The 18,890-nt window shown below is 46.5% G+C and overlaps 1 protein-coding gene across 2 annotated transcripts in view; it reads left to right on the top strand.

The window, feature by feature from the left end:
* The window catches only part of TGFBR3 (transforming growth factor beta receptor 3), a 350,647-nt gene that overhangs the window by 234,378 nt on the left and 97,379 nt on the right, over positions 1–18,890 (top strand). For both annotated transcript variants that reach the window (XM_030207075.1, XM_030207074.1), the window contains exon 6: positions 18,645–18,792. In XM_030207075.1, the coding sequence (XP_030062935.1) occupies positions 18,645–18,792 (148 nt within the window). The remainder of the gene's footprint in view (positions 1–18,644; positions 18,793–18,890) is intronic.

Here is an 18,890-nt window from a genome sequence, read left to right as displayed (position 1 = left end):
TAGAAAAATATTGAAAAAGTAATTAAAAAGAAGAAGCCAAATCATCTTTATTGCATAAGTCTTCATATCCTTTCTCACAGCAAACCGAAATTAGTTCTGGTTCCAAAAATTGCCTTAAGCCATTTACAGATAATGCTATGTTTCCCAGGTTCCATAAAATCACAGAGTCATTACTTTAATGTATATAGATATCAATCATTACTAAACACAGAACCTGTAGAATTACAGTCTCCATGCTTGGTTTAAGTTCTAATATTGTGATCTGCAAGGAGAATTTATTTTAAGGTACAAATGTTGGTGTTTTAAAATACTATAAATGTTTTACAAAAAACTTCGTTTTATTGGGCAAACTTCGTTAGTAGGACTCAGTAGAACCCTAAACATTCAACTCTTCACCTACATCAGGTCCTAGATATCCACATTAATTCTCCCTCTTGGAATTAACACCCACCTCCTCATCGTCGTCCCTTAAAGCTATATTCTTTAAGCCTTATATATACCTTTAAGGGAAGACGATGAGGAGGTGGGTGCTAATTCCATTGCCACTGTAAATTGTTGGTGATGAGCACCGCTGAGGCTATAAGTTGATATAAATGCTATATATATTTGAAAGGAACAAGAGGGAGAATTAATGTGGATACAAAAAACTTCAGCATTAAAGTGTGGTACTTGGCAAAATGAACCATATGTTTTCACAGTGCCAGCCAAATAGCTCTACAGTGTGCTACATTGGTATATCCTACTTAGGCTGCCGAGTGTACACCACTGATCCTGGTTATACAGTGAGCTAGTGGAAAATTTACTTTGGGGCACTTTTACTAAGCCGAGGTAGGCTCTACAGGCGTGCAGAGTGCGCCCAAATGACACTACCACCAGGTCAGCGTGCCCTCTTGATGGTAATTTCAGATTTGGCATGTGCCCATAATGCGTGGACGAATTACTTATTTATTTCCTCCTACGTGTGCCAATTCCGACGGTACTTGGCGTGCACCGACCGGTTACCACGTGTGTAGCACTTGAACCTTTACCGCTAGATCAGTGGGTGGCGTTTAGGGCTCAGGCCGGTTTTTGGTCACGCTCTGGTTTCATTTTTATCGCAGGCCTTTTCCCGTCCTATTAAAGCCATGTTTTGTAGATGCGGTAAAAACTGGCCCGGTGCGTGCCCAGTACACGTGCCTACACTACCGCAGGCCACTTTTTACTGCGGTTTAATAAAAGGGCCCCTTTGTTTGTTATTTAGGTTTTTACAGGCTTCAGAAACAGAATTTTTAAATATTTTTCTTGCTTTGATCACAAGGATACTTAAAAGGTGCCTCCTAGAAAGGATGTCAGCAGTTCTTCAGATGAGTGTGACGATAAAGAACCTGGTGAGGTAATGCCTAAACCTAAAGTGTCTGCCACAAAATCAGTGGCACCAAAAAGTTCAGTGTAAAGTTCATAACCAACCAATAACGAGAAGCATGACATGCCATACCATATAGCTACTCTAGTTCCTAAAACAGAACTTAATTTATTCCAGGAGTTTTTCAGTGAAGTAATGGAGTGTGGTAGCCGTGTTTTGAATGTTTTCACTTATATACACTGTCAGCTAGCACATTTGCTTATTTCCGATCTGAGGAAGAAGGGCGACCTTCGAAAGCTAATCAAGAAATGTATTAAGTTATGTCCAATAAAAAAAGGTATCATCTTATTTTCTTTTCCATGTTTTATTTTGTTTGATTTCTATTGATAAACTCAGTGAAGTAATCAACTTTATAACAGATCAGAGCATAACTCAAGGAAAAAAGCAACATCTTACTAACCCCAATATCCAAAGATACAAAGCAAAAAAGCAAATGAAATCACCAACTACCGCCAGGTAGCATCCATCCCTCTGGTAGTCAAACTGATGGAAAGCATGGTAACCAAGCAACTTACCGACTACTTAAACAAATTCTCAATACTAAACCAATCACAATCAGGATTCTGCTCCAACCATAGTACCGAAACAGTACTAATCACTCTCCTAAACAAATTCAAACAAGAAATCACAACTGGCAAAAGCATACTTCTCCTACAATTTGATATGTCCAATGCGTTCGACATGGTAAATCACAAAATACTATTAAACATCCTAGAATACTTCGGGATTGGTGAAAATGTACTTAGTTGGATCAAGGGTTTCCTAACCACAAGAACATACCAAGTGATATCAAATTCGAACATATCATCACCATGGAAACAGATTGTGGGGTACCCTAAGGATCACCACTATCACCAACCCTGTTCAACCTAATGATGACCCCACTAGCCAAATCCTTATCCAACCAAGGCCTTAATCCTTACGTCTACGCAGATGTTGTCACGATATATATCCCGTATAAACACGATCTAACAGAAATCACCAACTAAATCAAAACCAGCCTGCAAATCATGAACTCATGGGCGGATGCATTTCATCTAAAACTCAACGCAGAAAAAACACACTGTCTCATCCTCTCATCCCAATACAACACGTACAAACCCACCAACTTAAACACCCCAGAATACATCCTTCCTGTTTCTGACAGCCTGAAAATTCTTGGCGTTACAATCGTCTGAAACCTCACACTAGAAACCCAAGCGAAATCTACAACAAAGAAAATGTTCCATTCAAATGAGCATCTTGGGGGGTGTGTCAAGATGGCGGTTTGAGCTTTTGGACGCTCGTACGAGAGAGACCGAACTTTTCTTTGCTTTACTTTTCTGAATTTTACGAGTTGAAAACTATGCCTCACACAAAAAGAAAGGGTGTAGTGAAGAGTCTACCGTTGACAACTCAAATTGCTGCACCATTTCAGTCTACACTCGACAGGTATGCCACAAGCACTCCATGTGAGACCAGCTTGAGGAATCCCGCAGTCGGAGTTGATGGAGGAACACTGACCCCACAGGGAATGGAGACAACACTTTCCTCGCCGGAGGTTAATCCACCACCATGTCCCGCTGCTCTTAGAGGTGGGCCGGAGGACCTGGATGTGTCGGAATGCGGCGTATCAGAATCACTAGCCAGCGGCGACCTACCCAAGATGGCGGCGGAGAAAACTAGCTTGGGAGCAAGATGTTTCCCGTGGTGGTAACGCTAGAGTCTATTTGGAATGCAATTCAAGCATTAACAAATACAGTTGCACAGGCTGCTCAAGAAACTTCATCTATTGTGAGTAAAATGGACTCTCTAACAATGGCTTTAGAAACCTTGAAACAAGACTCTTTGAAAAATAATGTTCAACAAGAAATAGTAACTTTAAAATCTACTACGGAAGCTATAATTAAAGATAAGATAATAATCCATCGGAAAATAGAACAATTTGGAATTATAATAGACGTTTGAATCTATGAATATTAAATTTCCCAATAATTTTGGAAATAAGTGCTACAGAACTATTTAAGAAATATTTGATTGATATCCTGCAATACTCTCCTAATCTTATTCCGTCATTAAATAAAATATACTATTTACCTATACCTCAGAAACATGGAGAGCATGAAAAGGAATCACAAGCACAATTACTAACTCAAGCATGGGAACCGGGTTTTCAAGATCTTACGGCATTTCTGGAACAGTCAAGTATTTTTGAACAAGACTTAAACTCCATTTTGAAATTATACTTTAAAAACTCATTAAAAACTTTTTATGGGGATAGAATTTGGATATATCCCGATGTAGTAAAATCTACACAACAAAGAAGGAGAGCCTTTTTGGCATTAAGAGAAGAGTCAAAAGCTTTGGGAGCGAGATTTTTACTCGCATACCCATGTAAATGTGTAATACGTTATATGGATAACAAATACTTCTTTTTTTGAACCTGAACAACTTAGAACTTTTCTTGATATAAAAAAACTGACCAATTAGACCTTAGATTATGATGAAGATCTGTGATTAATTAATATACAGAAATAATCGTGGAATTACCAGGCCTTTTACTTGTTTAATTTACCTATAATATTCTCCTCTAAATGTTCGTCCCCCATGCAATATAATATTGGTGGTCTAAGAAAGAGCTGAAATGTTCGCTTAGTTATAAAGTTTTTCTTTTCCCTTTTTTTTATTGTTAGTCTCTGAGTTTCTGTATACAAGATTTAATGCTTGTAAATAATTATAAGAATTTATAAATTAAAAAAAAAAAGAAAGAAAATGTTCCACTCAGTGTGGAAACTCAAACGAGTAAAACCTTTCTTCCCGAGAAAAATATTCCGCAATTTGGTTCAATCAGTGGTACTAAGTCACCTAGACTACTGCAATGGAATCTATTCGGGATGCAAAGAATACATCATAAAGAAACTCCAAACTGCCCAAAACACCGCAGCTGGACTTATATTTGGAAAAACGAGATTCAAAAGCGCCAAACCCCTAAGAGAAAATCCGCACTGGCTCCCAGTCAAAGAACGTATTGCGTTCAAAATCTGCACTCTGGTCCATAAAATCATCTACGGCGAGGCCCCGGGAATATGGCAAACCTCATAGTCTTACCAACCAGAAACACAAAACGATCAACACGCACATACCTAAATCTCCATTACCCAAGCTGCAAAGGACTCAAATACAAATCAACCTATGCATCCAGCTTCTCCTATATAAGCACGAAACTATGGAACGCATTACCAAATGTCATGAAAACAATGCACGACCCATCAAACTTCCAGAAATCATTAAAAACCAACTTGTTCAAAAAGGCATACCCTAATGATCCAACTTAAACGCCTGAACCGTGCAACACAACGAAATTAATACTTGAACTGGACATAACTTAACTCTTCCTCCTGGATTCCCTAATATGTTTGTCACTCTTGAACTTTTACTATAATATCACTCTGTATTTGTTATACTAGAATTGGCGATCACCATCACGGTACTATCCAACTTATAATCGAAACTTTTTGCCGGCGATCTTCCGACACAAATCGGGAGATCGCCGGCGATTTCGCAAAAGCGGCTAAAAGCGTATAATCGAAAGCTGGCTTTTTAACAGCATCGCCGCTTTCCCGTCGCCTTGCCGGCGAAAGTTCAAGGGGGCGTGTCGCCGGTGAAGCGAAGGCGGGGCATGGGCGTGGCTACCAGATGGCCGGCTTTCGGCGATAATGGGAAAAAAAACGGCGTTAAGCGGTATTTGGCCGGGTTTACTTGGTCCTTTTATTTTCACAACTGAGTCTCAAAAGAGTGCCCCAACTGACCAGATGACCACCGGACGAAATGGGGGATGACCTCCCCTTACTCTCCCAGTGGTCACCAACCCCCTCCCATACTACAAAAGTTAAAATGAAAACCTTTTTTGCCAGCCTGTATGCCAGCCTCAAATCCCGTACCCACCTCCATGATAGCAGAATGTGTTGTATCGTCTGACAGCCTTTCCGTGGTTGCGATGTGGCTCTCGGGTGAGTATGACACCTTTTCTGTTAGGTGCCCTGCAGAGTCACATCAGCAATGCATTGTGATGGGTGTAGGGTACTGGGCTCTACTCCCATGGTGCTTTTTCCCCCTGCTAACTGGGTCAGAGTGTGCCCTGTTTTGTTTCCGGTAGTCCTTGAGATAGTGGCCATTTTTGTAAGCCAGTTTTAGATCCCTTTTTTTGTGTTTCCCACGTTAGAAAATGTTATTACCTTGAATGTTGCTGAAAGAGGGCATTGTACAGCATTCTGCCAGCTCGGACCTACTGCTAATCTCAGTATCAGGGAGACTCTTTGCCAGTGGGGCACAACCTCTGATCTGCAGTTAATGTGAGTAAAGGTGCTTATTCAAATAAAGCACTTTTTCAAAGACATTAGTCTTCAGGTGTCAACTGGTGTGCCAAGGTTATACAGCAGCAACAAGTCCTAGAGGCCTGAGTGTGTGCAGGTCCCTGGAGCACTTTTAGTGGGTGCACATTTGTGGGTAGGGGGTTTGGGGGGGGCTCAGCACCCACAGTAAGGGAGCTATGCATGTGGGAGCTGTTTCTGAAGTCCACCACACTGACCCCTAGGGTGCCCAGTTGGTGTCCTGGCATGTAAGTGCACTACAAATGCTGGCTCCTCCCACGACCAAATGCCTTGGATGTCGCCGGGTTGGAGATGGCCGACATTTTTTTCCATTATCGCTGAAAAACAAAACCGGCCATCTCAAACCCAGCGACATCCAAGGCATTTGGCCGGTCTAAACCGTATTATCGAAAAAAAAAGATGGCCGGCCATCTTTTTGATAATACGGTTCCGGCCAGCTGTTGCGCCACCGCCAAAATAGATCACCGGCAATCTATTTCGCCGGCGACGTTCGATTATTCCCCTCCACGTTAGCCACATTGAGCCTGCAAATAGGTGGGAAATTGTGGGATACAAATGCAACAAATAAATAAAAATAAATAAGGTATGCTCAGCAACAGAATCAACACAGCTTTGACCTGAAAGCTTTTCAGTTATGGCACTTTCTCAGTTTCATACTTTGTTACAGCCTATCACCGACTGCTGTTAGAAGATATGTATTAGGAAAATGCTGAAGACTTCAATGTGAAAAATGTGACTGATTCTATGAGTTGACAAGCACATAGAGGCAACAAGAGCAATCTACACCACCATTCAGCAGAATGACAAAATGTTCAAGATATGTTGCTGTGCAGATCTGCTGAACACAAAAGGGTACATAGTGAGCCAACGCTGACCGTCGCCGGCTAGATTAGCCCACAGTATTCAGTGCAGAGTCATGTTTGGGCACAGGCATTGAATATCATGGGCAAAATCCGGTGGGGCTGACCATTGGAGCTTATGTCGGTCCTGGCTAACATTCAGCCAAGGCCTGCATAAAACAGGTATGTGGGCCCTAACTGACTATTGGCCAGGACCTGTATAATCTTTTTTTTTTCTTAATTTTCCCATCTCCCCAGCCCACTGCCATTCCTGAAGCTCCCAAAACATCCCTCTCTCTAAGTACTGTGAGTTGCTGTGAGAGGTCACGGCAGCCATTTTCAAAAGGCAACCGCAAGGGGCAGGAGCAAGCGGGCATTGCTTCAGCCCCCAATACCCTCACTGGACCACTAAGGATACATGTGGGTCGGGGGGGGGGGGCTACCTAGACTTCAGGGGGGGTTGTGGGGATGTTCAAGGGGGCTAAGAATGCCGGTGGGCTGGGGGCGTACCGTCGTAGAAAGTGTACAATAGCAATAATATAAAGTCTAAAATTCCAACAGGCTGAGGGACACAAACACATAGACTGGCGCAAGAAAACAGGACAAAATAGAGCACCAAAGGGAAAAAAAACAAGACCTGAAAAAATTACGACAAAATACTGTAAATACATTTTTCAGTGCTGCTTTAAACTCTGAACGTGATTGTAACTGGCATAGGGGAAGAGGAATTTAGAATTCCAAAGGACTGGTCCGGCAACCGAAAGCGTGGATTTCCTCAGAACAATTGAACCAAGCAAGGAGAAGCAGTGGCATAGCCATGGGTGGGCCCAGGTGGGCTGGGGTCCACCCACTTCAGGCTCAGGCCCACCCAAAATTTCTTCTCCCTTAATATGGCTGGTGCGGGATTCCCAAGCCCTGCCAACCGAAGACCTCCTACCCGCTGAACAAACTTACATTTTAGGTGGCCACTAGTGTTGCCCCCGAGCCCCCCCCCCCCCCCCCCCCACCAGTGTATGTTCAGCTTTCGCGCATGTTCAGCAGCTCAGGGTTACTGCCAGCAGCCACCTGAGGTAAGTTTATTCAGCAGGAAGGAGGTCTTCAGCTGGCGGGATTTGGGGATCTCCACCAGCACAGGTACTTCATTTACTTTTTTTTTTTTTGGGGGGGGCGGAATTAAATTAGGGCTTTGTTTTAGTTGGGGGTGGGGCACTGGGAGGGTGTGTGTGTAAATAATTAGCGTTTTGCTTTAGTTGATGAGGTCCATGGGATCCAAGATTTACCTGAACCTGGCTGGAAATTAAATTGGGGTTTTGTTTTAGTTGGGGGGGGGGGGCGCTGGGAGGGGGTGGAAAGTAAATTAGGGTTTTGTTTTAGTTGGGGGAGGGGCAGTGATGAAAGTTTTGGCCTGCCCACTTTGATCTCGAGACTGCCCTAAATTGGCTGTCTAGCTATGCCACTGTTCTATACTTTGGTAGTCCTTCCTGTAAAATATTCATGAAGGGGAAGCCCATTGAATTTGATTTCAAGGCATGGTGCATCTTTTCATCTGATGGTTATCTGTATTAGTTTCTTCCGTACGCTGGTCAAAAAGACAATTTAAATTATGATTTAGGTCTTGGAGGAAGTGTTATTATGCATCTGCTTCATGTTGTTGCAAATCCCCAATAAAAGGCAGTATATTTTAACAGTTTTTTCACTTTTCATAAGCTGATGATTAAACTCTGACAGTCAGACTTTCATGCAACTGGAACTGTATGTGAACCACAACTAATTGGTAGTGAATTATGGGTCAGCAAATCATTGCAGTGAAAAGAACATTGCAATTATGATTATTTCTTTGATTTAAAAATAAACGAAGTACTGGCAGTGAAGTGCAATGATAACTCAGTTCTGACTCTGGCGAGTGATTTTTTAGTGTTGATCCACTTCTTACTGCTAAGCGATTTTCATGCACTGAGCGGAAAGTAGCCAGTGTTACTCAGCCCAATCTGATAGCAGGTTACAATGCCAAAATGGCTGGAGTGGATCTGCTGGAAACTTTGCCAAATACAAAGTAGCTGTGAAAGGGCAGAAATGGTTGTGGTCCTATTTTGTAAACTACGTAGATGTAGCCCCGTGTAGTGCATGGCGGTTGCATCAACTGGTCTGTGGCAAAGACATAAATCTGATGGAGGTTCGTCACTATGCCTCTTCCCTACTCTTGGCTTTAAAAGGTCCTAATGATGATAGTGAGGTCTCAACTACTAGAAAACAGCTGCAAGGCAAAGCTTCATAATTGAAGAAGCTATCTGACCCATGTCAACATCTCATAGTAACATAGTAGATGATGGCAGAAAAAGACCTGCACGGGCCATCCAGTCTGCCCAACAAGATAAACTCATATGTGCTACTTTTTGTGTATACCCTACCTTGTTTTGTACCTGTCCTCTTCAGGGCACAGACCGTATAAGTCTGCCCAGCACTATCCCCGCCTCCCAACCACCAGCCCCGCCTCCCAGCACTGGCTCTGCCACCCAATCTCGGCTAAGCAGCTGAGGATCCATTCCTTCTGAACAGGATTCCTTTATGTTTATCCCACGCATGTTTGAATTCCATTACCGTTTTCATTTCCACCACCTCCCGCGGGAGGGCATTCTAAGCATCCACTATTCTCTCCGTGAAGAAATGCTTCCTGACATTTTTCTTGAGTCTGCCCCCCTTCAATCTCATTTCATGTCCTCTAGTTCTACTGCCTTCCCCTCTCCGGAAAAGGTTCGTTTGCGGATTAATACCTTTCAAATATTTGAACGTCTGTATCATATCACCCCTGTTTCTCCTTTCCTCCAGGGTATACATGTTCAGGTCAACAAGTCTCTCCTCATATGTCTTGTAACGCAAATCCCATACCATTCTCATCATGAAAAACCCTGATGGATGAAGACTATGATGTCATGAATGCGAAAACACCACTTGCTATATGTGTAGTAGCTGCCAGATTGGCATTCATGCTAGACGTTTTAGTTTCTATCGCTCTTACTAGCAGAAAATATTTTAAGATACTAGCAGGCTTATTTTCGAAAGAGAAGGGCGCCCATTTTTCGACACAAATCGGGAGATGGGCATCCTTCTCCCAGGGTCACCCAAATCGGCATAATCGAAAGCCGATTTTGGGCGTCCTCAACTGCTTTCCGTCGCGGGGACGACCAGAGTTCATGGGAGCGTGTCAGAAGCGTAGCGAAGGCAGGACTGGGGCGTGCCTAACACATGGACATCCTCAACCGATAATGGAAAAAAGAAGGGTGTCCCTGACGAGTGCTTGGCTGACTTTACTTGGTCCATTTCTTATTATGACCAAGCCTCAAAAAGGTGCCCGAACTGACCACCGGAGGGAATCAGGGATGACCTCCCCTTACACCCTCAGTGGTCACTAACCCCCCTCCCACCCTCAAAAAAAAAAAACTTTTAAAATATTTTTTGCCAGCCTCAAATGCCATACCCAGCTCCATCACAGCAGTATGCAGGTCCCTGGAGCAGTTTTAGTGGGTGCAGTGCACTTCAGGCAGCCAGACCCAGGCCCATCCCCACCCCTACCTGTTACACTTGTGGTAGTAAATGTGAGCCCTTCAAAACCCACCACAAACCCACTGTACCCACATGTAGGTGCCCCCCTTCACCCCTTAGGGCAGTGGTAGTGGTGTACAGTTGTGGGGAGTGGGGTTTGGGGAGCTATGCACCTGGGAGCAATTTCTGAAGTCCACTGCAGTGCCCCCTAGGGTGCCCGGTTGGTGTCTCGGCATGTCAGGGGGAACAATGCACTACGAATGCTGGTTCATCCCATGACCAAATGGCTTGGATTTGGTCGTTTCTGAGATGGGCATCCTCGGTTTACATTATCGCCGAAAATCGGGGACGACCATCTCTAAGGTCGACCTAAATTTCGCGATTTGGGCGTCCCCCATCTTGTTTCGATAATATGGGTTTCCCCGGCCCTTCGCCGGGACGTCCTGTGAGGACGTCCTCAGGAAAACTTGGGCGCCTTTTCGATTATGCCCCTCTAAGGGGCCCCTTTACTAAAGTGTTTTGCAGTAAGCCCTAAGGTAAAATTATGTATAATCATACCTGATAATTTTCTTTCCATTAATCATAGCTGATCAATCCATAGACTGGTGGGTTGTGTCCATCTACCAGCAGGTGGAGATAGAGAGCAAACTTTTGCCTCCCTATATGTGGTCATGTGCTGCCGGAAACTCCTCAGTATGTCGATATCAAAGCTCCATCCGCAGGACTCAGCACTTAGAGAATTACACCCACGAAGGGACACTCTGCCCAGCTCACCACCGCCGAAACGGGGGAGGGGAATTAACCCAGCTCATCCCCACACAAGTGGGGGAGGGGAATCCGTCCAGCTCATCCCCGCGGAGCGGGGGAGGGACACCACACCCGCCGATGCGGGGGGATCTGGCTTATCCTGCAACCGCAACCGCGGGAGGAGCTGACTGACCCTAACACCGCCGAAGCGGGAGGGGTACAAAGCTGCCCTACAGCCGCACGAAGCGGGAGGGAGTGCCGGCAGAATTTTAAGTCTCAATCCAGCCCCGTAAAACGGAGGGGAGAGGAATGCAGCAGCTCACTGTAACACAAACTCGTCTTAACTCTTGAAGAATCCAAGTGAAAAAACTTGAACACGAAGTCTTTCTGAAGTAACTGAAGACTAAACTTGAACCTGAAATGCAACCAGAATAAAAACAGTACAGATATCTGGGAGGGGCTATGGATTGATCAGCTATGATTAATGGAAAGAAAATTATCAGGTATGATTATACATAATTTTACCTTCCATATCATCAAGCTGATCAATCCATAGACTGGTGGGATGTACCGAAGCAGTACTCACCCAGGGCGGGACATTGAAATCCCTGACCTCAACACTGAAGCTCCAAACCGGGCCTCCGCCCGTGCAGCCACAGTCAAACGGTAATGCTTGGAGAATGTATGAGCCGAAGCCCAAGTTGCCGCCTTGCATATCTCTTCCAAGGAGACGGATCCGGCCTCTGCCATCGAGGCCGCCTGAGCTCTCGTGGAGTGAGCCTTCAGCTGGATAGGCGGCACCTTCCCCGCGGCCACATAAGCCGCTGCAATGGCTTCCTTGACCCATCTTGCCACTGTAGGCTTAGCAGCCTGCAGACCCTTACGAGGACCTGCAAACAGGACAAACAGATGATCCGATTTCCGGAAATCATTGGTCACTTCCAAGTATCTGATGATGACTCGTCTCACATCCAGATATTTAAGAGCAGAGTACTCCTCTGGGTAGTCCTCCCTACGAAAGGAAGGGAGACAGAGCTGCTGATTCACATGGAAGCGAGAAACAATCTTGGGCAGGAAGGAAGGCACTGTGCGAATAGTCACTCCTGCCTCAGTGAACTGCAGAAAAGGCTCTCGACATGAGAGCGCCTGGAGCTCGGAAACTCTTCTGGCTGAAGTGATAGCCACCAAAAAGACTGCTTTCAACGTCAGGTCTTTCAGAGATGCCCTCGACAAGGGTTCAAAAGGCGGCTTCTGCAATGCTCTTAGTACCAGGTTGAGATTCCACGCAGGCACCACTGAGTGCAGAGGAGGGCGCAGGTGATTAACTCCCTTGAGAAAGCGCACCACATCTGGCTGCGAAGCCAGGGAAGCACCCTTCAGGCGGCCCCTGAAGCAAGCCAGAGCCGCTACCTGGACTTTAAGGGAACTGAGCGACAGGCCTTTCTCCAGACCTTCTTGCAGGAACGCCAACACTGAAGAAATTGGAGCAGTGAAGGGAGAAAGTGAGCCTGCTTCACACCAAGCTGCAAAGATACGCCAAACCCTGGCGTAAGCAGTAGAAGTAGAGCGCTTCCTCGCTCTCAGCATAGTGGCGATGACCTTGTCTGAGAAGCCCTTCTTCCTCAGACGCTGCCGCTCAATAGCCAGGCCGTAAGACCAAAGGGGGAGGGATCCTCCATCACCACGGGACCCTGATGTAACAGGCCCTGCTCCACTGACAGCCGCAGAGGATCGTCGACTGAGAGCCTGATCAAGTCCGCATGCCAGGGACGCCTGGGCCAATCCGGACCCACCAGGATTACCCTGCCGGGATGCTTTACCACCCGGTCTAGCACCCTGCCCAACATGGGCCAGGGCGGGAACACATAGAGAAGCTCTTGTGTTGGCCACTGTTGGAGAAGAGCATCTACTCCCAGGGATCGAGGGTCCCGTCCTCTGCTGAAAAAGCGCGGCACTTGGCAATTGGCCGATGACGCCATCAGATCTAGGCTCGGCTGGCCCCAGCGCTTCGTGATGTCCAAGAACGCCTGAGCAGATAGCTGCCACTCTCCGGGCTCCAAGGTATGGCGACTGAGAAAGTCTGCCTTGACATTCATGACTCCGGCAATGTGAGCCGCTGAAAGCTGCTCCAGGTTCACTTCCGCCCACTGGCAAAGATTCATAGCCTCCTTGGCTAGAGGGGCGCTCTTGGTACCTCCCTGGCGGTTGACATAGGCCACAGCCGTGGCATTGTCCGACAGGACCCGTACAGGCTTCAACACCAGTACCGGGATGAACTCCAAAAGCGCCAACCGAATGGCTCTGAGTTCCAGGAGGTTGATAGACCACTTTGCCTCTGCAGGAGACCAGAGCCCCTGCGCTGTCCTTCCCAAGCAGTGGGCTCCCCAGCCCGACAACGAGGCGTCCGTCGTGACGACAATCCACTCTGGGGTCACCAGAGGCATTCCCGCAGACAACTTGTCTGTCTGCATCCACCAGCTCAGCGCCTTGCGCACTGCTGGGTCCAAGGGAAGGCGCACAGCATAATCCTCCGACATCGGAGTCCAGCGCTGCAGCAAAGAGTGTTGAAGCGGTCTCATATGAGCCCTGGCCCAGGGCACAACTTCCATCGTGGCCGTCATAGAGCCCAACAGCTGCACATAGTCCCAAGCCCGAAGGGGAGAGGCTACTAGGAACTGGTCCACCTGAGCCTGAAGTTTGACAATCCGATTGTCTGGCAGGAACACTCTGCCCACTTGGGTGTCGAATCGAACTCCCAGGTACTCCAGGGACTGAGTCGGGCACAGCTGGCTCTTCTCCCAGTTGATGATCCATCCCAGGGAGCTCAAAAGAGCAACTACCCGGTCCACAGCTTTGCCGCACTCTGCATAAGAGGGGGCTCGGATCAACCAGTCGTCCAGATAAGGATGGACTTGTACCCCTTCCTTTCGTAGGAAGGCCGCGATGACCACCATTACTTTGGAAAAGGTCCGCGGAGCAGTAGCCAACCCGAACGGGAGGGCTCTGAACTGGAAGTGTCGTCCCAGGACTGCAAAACGCAGAAAGCGTTGATGAGGAGGCCAGATGGGAATATGCAGGTACGCTTCCTTGATGTCCAAGGATGCCAGGAACTCTCCTGCCTTCACTGCCGCTATAACAGAGCGGAGAGTCTCCATGCGAAAGTGCCGCACTTTCAAGGCCCGATTGACCCCTTTGAGGTCGAGGATAGGCCGGACAGAACCTCCTTTCTTTGGTACCACAAAGTAAATGGAGTAACGTCCCTTGCCAAGCTGACTTTCTGGCACCGGAACGACCGCGCCCAGGCGGATCAGATTGTCCAAGGTCTGCTGCACTGCCACAGCTTTGACCGGAGACTTGCAGGGATAGAGTACAAACCCGTCTTTTAAGGGTCGGCAGAACTCTAGTTTGTAGCCGTCTCTGATGACTTCCAGCACCCACGCGTCTGAAGTTATTGTGGTCCACTCGCCCAGAAACGAGGACAGCCGTCCTCCAATCTGCACTGGGGCGTGGACCAAGACCCCGTCATTGGGTACGAGACCCTGGGGGAGGACCGGAGGGAGCACCTCCGGGACGGCGGTCTCTGCGAAAGGAATGCTGCTTGGGGGAGAAATTCCTCTTGAAGGAAGAGGGGGCAGAGCCCGACTTGCCCGGGCGGTACCGACGGGCTTCCTGCAACCGTCCTCTGAAGGTACCGGGACGAGTACTAGCCCGAGCCCTGACCTCTGGTAATTTCTTGCCCTTAGACGTGCCGAGATCGGTCACGATTTTGTCCAGCTCGACCCCAAAGAGCAGCTTGCCTTTAAAAGGCAACCTAGCCAGGCGGGATTTAGAGGCGTGGTCAGCAGACCAATGTTTCAGCCAAAGCCACCGCCGCGCAGAGATTGTCTGAGCCATGCCTTTCGCTGAGGCCCTCAAGACATCATACAGCAAGTCTGCCAAATAGGCTAAGCCCGATTCCAGGGCCGGCCAATCAGCCCTCAAGGAATGATCCGAGGGGGAAGCCCGCTGCACCATAGTCAGGCACGCCCTGGCCACATAGGAGCCGCAAACTGAGGCCTGCAAACTTAAAGCAGCCGCCTCAAAGGACGACCTTAAGGCCGCCTCCAATCTTCTGTCTTGGGCGTCCTTTAGGGCTGTGCCACCTTCCACCGGCAACGCCGTTTTCTTAGTCACCGCAGTGATTAAAGAATCCACGGTAGGCCACAGATAGGCCTCACGTTCACTCACAGCCAAAGGATAGAGGCGGGACATAGCCCTAGGCACTTTAAGGCTCACTTCTGGGACATCCCATTGAGCCGAAATTAAGGTGTGCATGGCATCATGCACGTGGAAGGTTCTAGGCGGGCGCTTCGTCCCCAGCATAATGGCAGAGCCAACAGGGGCTGAGGGAGAGACGTCCTCCGGAGAGGAAATCTTCAAAGTGTCCATGGCCTGTAACAACAGGTTGGGCAAATCCTCTGGGCTAAAAAGCCGCGCTGCAGAGGGGTCATCCGCTCCATCCGAGCGGGGATCCGTCTCCTCCAAGGAATCCGCAAAGGACCGTTGGGAGACCTCAGACACGCTGCCCTCATCTACATCGGAGGAGACAAATTCCTCCAAGGCCTGGGAATCAACCCGAGGGCGTTTACCTCTGGGAACCTCAACCTCTTTACCAGACGAGGGAGCAGGGGCAGCGTTGTGCATGAGGAAGGCCTGATGCAGCAGCAAAACAAACTCGGGGGAGAAACCCCCCAGACTGTGCACTTCCGCAGTCTGGGCAACAGCCCTAGACGCACCCTCAACCGGCGCTCGCAATAGCGGGGGAGAGACATGCTGCGCATCCAAAATGGCGTCTGGCGCGAAACTCCGCGAAGGAGCCGCGCGGGAAGAACGGCTCTTAACTTTAGCCGCTTCTGTGCCGTCGCCCAAATTAAGGGCGTTCATGGCATTAATGTCTCCAACCTCAAGGGCGGCCCAAGAAGAAGCCGTCCGAGCCGCGTGGCCGGCCAAGATGGCGGAGGCGAGGAGCGGGGGATGGGCGTTTATGGCGGGAAAAACCGCCACGCCGGAGGAAGGACCGGGACATTCATCGGTCACGAAACTGTCACCCAACAAGGGCGAATCAGGCTTGAAGACCCCCGCATCCCCTCTAGAAGCGCTCAAGCGACCCGGGGAGAGACCCTTTGCGCCCTCGCCCCCGACGCCATATGCCACGAGGAGAAGAATCGGGGAACCCCCTGCCCGCTATAAAAAGGTAAAAATTACCTGCTGTCCGCTCCGAGTTGTAACGACCTGGTGTCCCAGTGAGTAGCTGCAATAGACGCTTAAATAAATGTCGAAATAAACGCCTTTAAGGACGTTCAAAATTTTTTTTTTTTTTTTTTTTTAACGGAGCCAGCGGGAGGGGGGAGAAAAGGAGGGACCTGGCACCACCAGGTTTGCACTTGCTCAAAAGAGCCCTCAACCCCAGGCACTCAACAAAACCTAAAAATTAGGCTTGGAGGCCTAGCCAGAGCTGCTGCTGTGTGTGACCACCACCTGCTGAGATAGAGAACATACTGAGGAGTTTCCGGCAGCACATGACCACATATAGGGAGGCAAAAGTTTGCTCTCTATCTCCACCTGCTGGTAGATGGACACAACCCACCAGTTTATGGATTGATCAGCTTGATGATATGGAATGTGCAATTTGTTCAAAAGCAAAGGCTTATAAAACATACTAAAGCATTTTGCAGTAATTTCACTGTTTTGTGCGGTGAGCACAGATTAACTTTTTATTCTTTTGTTAATATATTTTTTGATGAGGCGTGTCACGAGCATAGAGTGGGTGTTGCGAAGATATAAGGAAAGATGCTTAAGTACACTTTGATCAATTTAATAACTGCCACACTTTGACTTTACCAAAACCTGGACTATCAGAATGTAAGTATCATGGACTGAATCAGTGTCAGTAGGTACTCATCAAGTAACACTTCGTCAGTCCCCAATGTTTCTTTTCTTTTCTCTTGATAAAATATTTTCAGAATGTTTAACGTAACTGGTTTTTAAAAATATTTTTTGAAAGGTGATTAATGCAGAAGTAATATTTTATATTCACTAAGCAGGGTAAGCATTTACAGGCAGATCCTAGAGGAGAATCTGTTCCAGTCTGCCATGTACTGGTGAGATGAGTCTTCTTTCAGCACTAACTACTAAAAGCTAATTTTGCTCCTGTTTGTTCCTTATCTTCCGGTGCAAAGTTTATTGCTTGTTTTATTTATACAGTTTGAAGAGTGTTTGCACTAAGACCATTGGGAGGAAAGGATGCTCCCGTTGGATTAAAGGGTCTGGATTGTATATGGATACCTATTGATAAAACTATTTCTATTTAGCAGGCTTACTTATACCTTATTATCTTTTTGGGACCCTTAAGTTATATTCACTTGGGGAGTTATGAAGGGCTTCAAGTTTAGAGAGTACTTCATGATGTATAGAGCTTTAAAGTGAGCCGCTTTTGCGGTTTGACTCATTGAAACTCACGCTCAGCTGTAGGTACAGCCTATACTGAACTCTCCCTTGTGCTCTTTTAATTAAGAGATATCACAGTGATTATGTCTCTAGGTATCCGATATACTTTTTCATTTTTTAGGATTGACTACGTTTTGGTATTGGTATATCATCTTTCAACAGGCAGTGATCCCAAGCACAAAGCAAAAGCAGCAATGGAGTCGCTCAGCAAGAAGATGGATGTCTTTGAGTGGCCCAGTCAAAGGCCAGAATGGAGTCAAATAGACACTCCATGGCAAGACTGAAATATTGCAGTCCACAGATGATCCCCAGCCAACTTGAAAGTACTTGAGCTATCCTAACAAGACCAATGGGCAAAAACTGCAGCATCCTGATCTGTAAAATTAGTAGACACCTATTCTAAACATCTCATAGCTGTTAATGCAACAAACTGAGTATGAAGACTTATGCAATCAAAAATTTTGATTTCTTAATTAGGATAACATTTTGAATATTTCTGTACGTGTTTGTGTGGTTTTTTGGACAGCAGAATGTGCAAGATGTACACAGGTATAAAGGTTTTTTACAAGGCACTGTAGATCTCTATTCTGTAAAACACCTGAACTCTAAATTTGGCGGTAGTCAACGCCCTGTGGTTCTTCTCATAAATCAAAAAAGATAGCTAGTTCTTTCAATTCCATGTCCTGTGGAGACTTATTCCTGAGATTAATTTTGCAGAATAGAGGCATTGATAGCATAGACGCCTTAATGTATCAAACAGGTAGCAGAATTTGGATGAGCTGGAGATGACTGGGTGAGGAGGAGGTGAAAGCTGGAAGGCCAGATTGTGTTTCTTTTCATTTCAGTTATTTGGTTTTCTTTTTATTACTTTTATCTATGGAAACGAAATCCACCTACTTTGCATTGCAAACAAAAGATTGAAGCAAATACAGGAAATATGAATTTGTGTACAATAGAATTAGAGTAAGTGGTTTAATATTTTGAGTTTGGAGAGGTAAGTAGCAGGAGTACCTTTCAGTGAAAAATATTGTACAATTAAACTAATGATTGCCATGGTAAATGAGTAAATACATTGTGATAGAAAATCAGTTTAGCATGTGTATAGTAGTAATCTGTTTTGCACATGTTGTATTGTCTGGGATGTACTCCAGTTTTTTAATCAGCTGGCCAGACACTGGAAACATGATGGATTGAAAGACTCTTGACGACTGAAAATGTCTGGCATTCTAGCTTCACTTTGCCTTTATTTTCCACATGCAGCGTTTTCCAGGTGGACATAATCATTGACATCAGACCCCTTCGACCAGACACGCAGCTTGTCAGAAACCTTGCACTTATCCTCAAGTGTAAAAAGGCGGTCAATTGGGTTATCAAGTCACACGACATTCAGGGAAAACTAGAAGTGCTTGTAAGTTGATAAAGAATTTTCTCTATTCTGTGCTGTTAACAGCTTATAGTTGATGGGAATGACTTCTACAGTTTTATGCTGTTTTCTATTTTCTGCCT

This window comes from Microcaecilia unicolor, chromosome 6 (genome assembly GCF_901765095.1).
Source record: "Microcaecilia unicolor chromosome 6, aMicUni1.1, whole genome shotgun sequence".
Lineage (NCBI taxonomy): Eukaryota > Metazoa > Chordata > Amphibia > Gymnophiona > Siphonopidae > Microcaecilia > Microcaecilia unicolor.
This window is presented reverse-complemented; position numbering and strand designations above follow the sequence as displayed.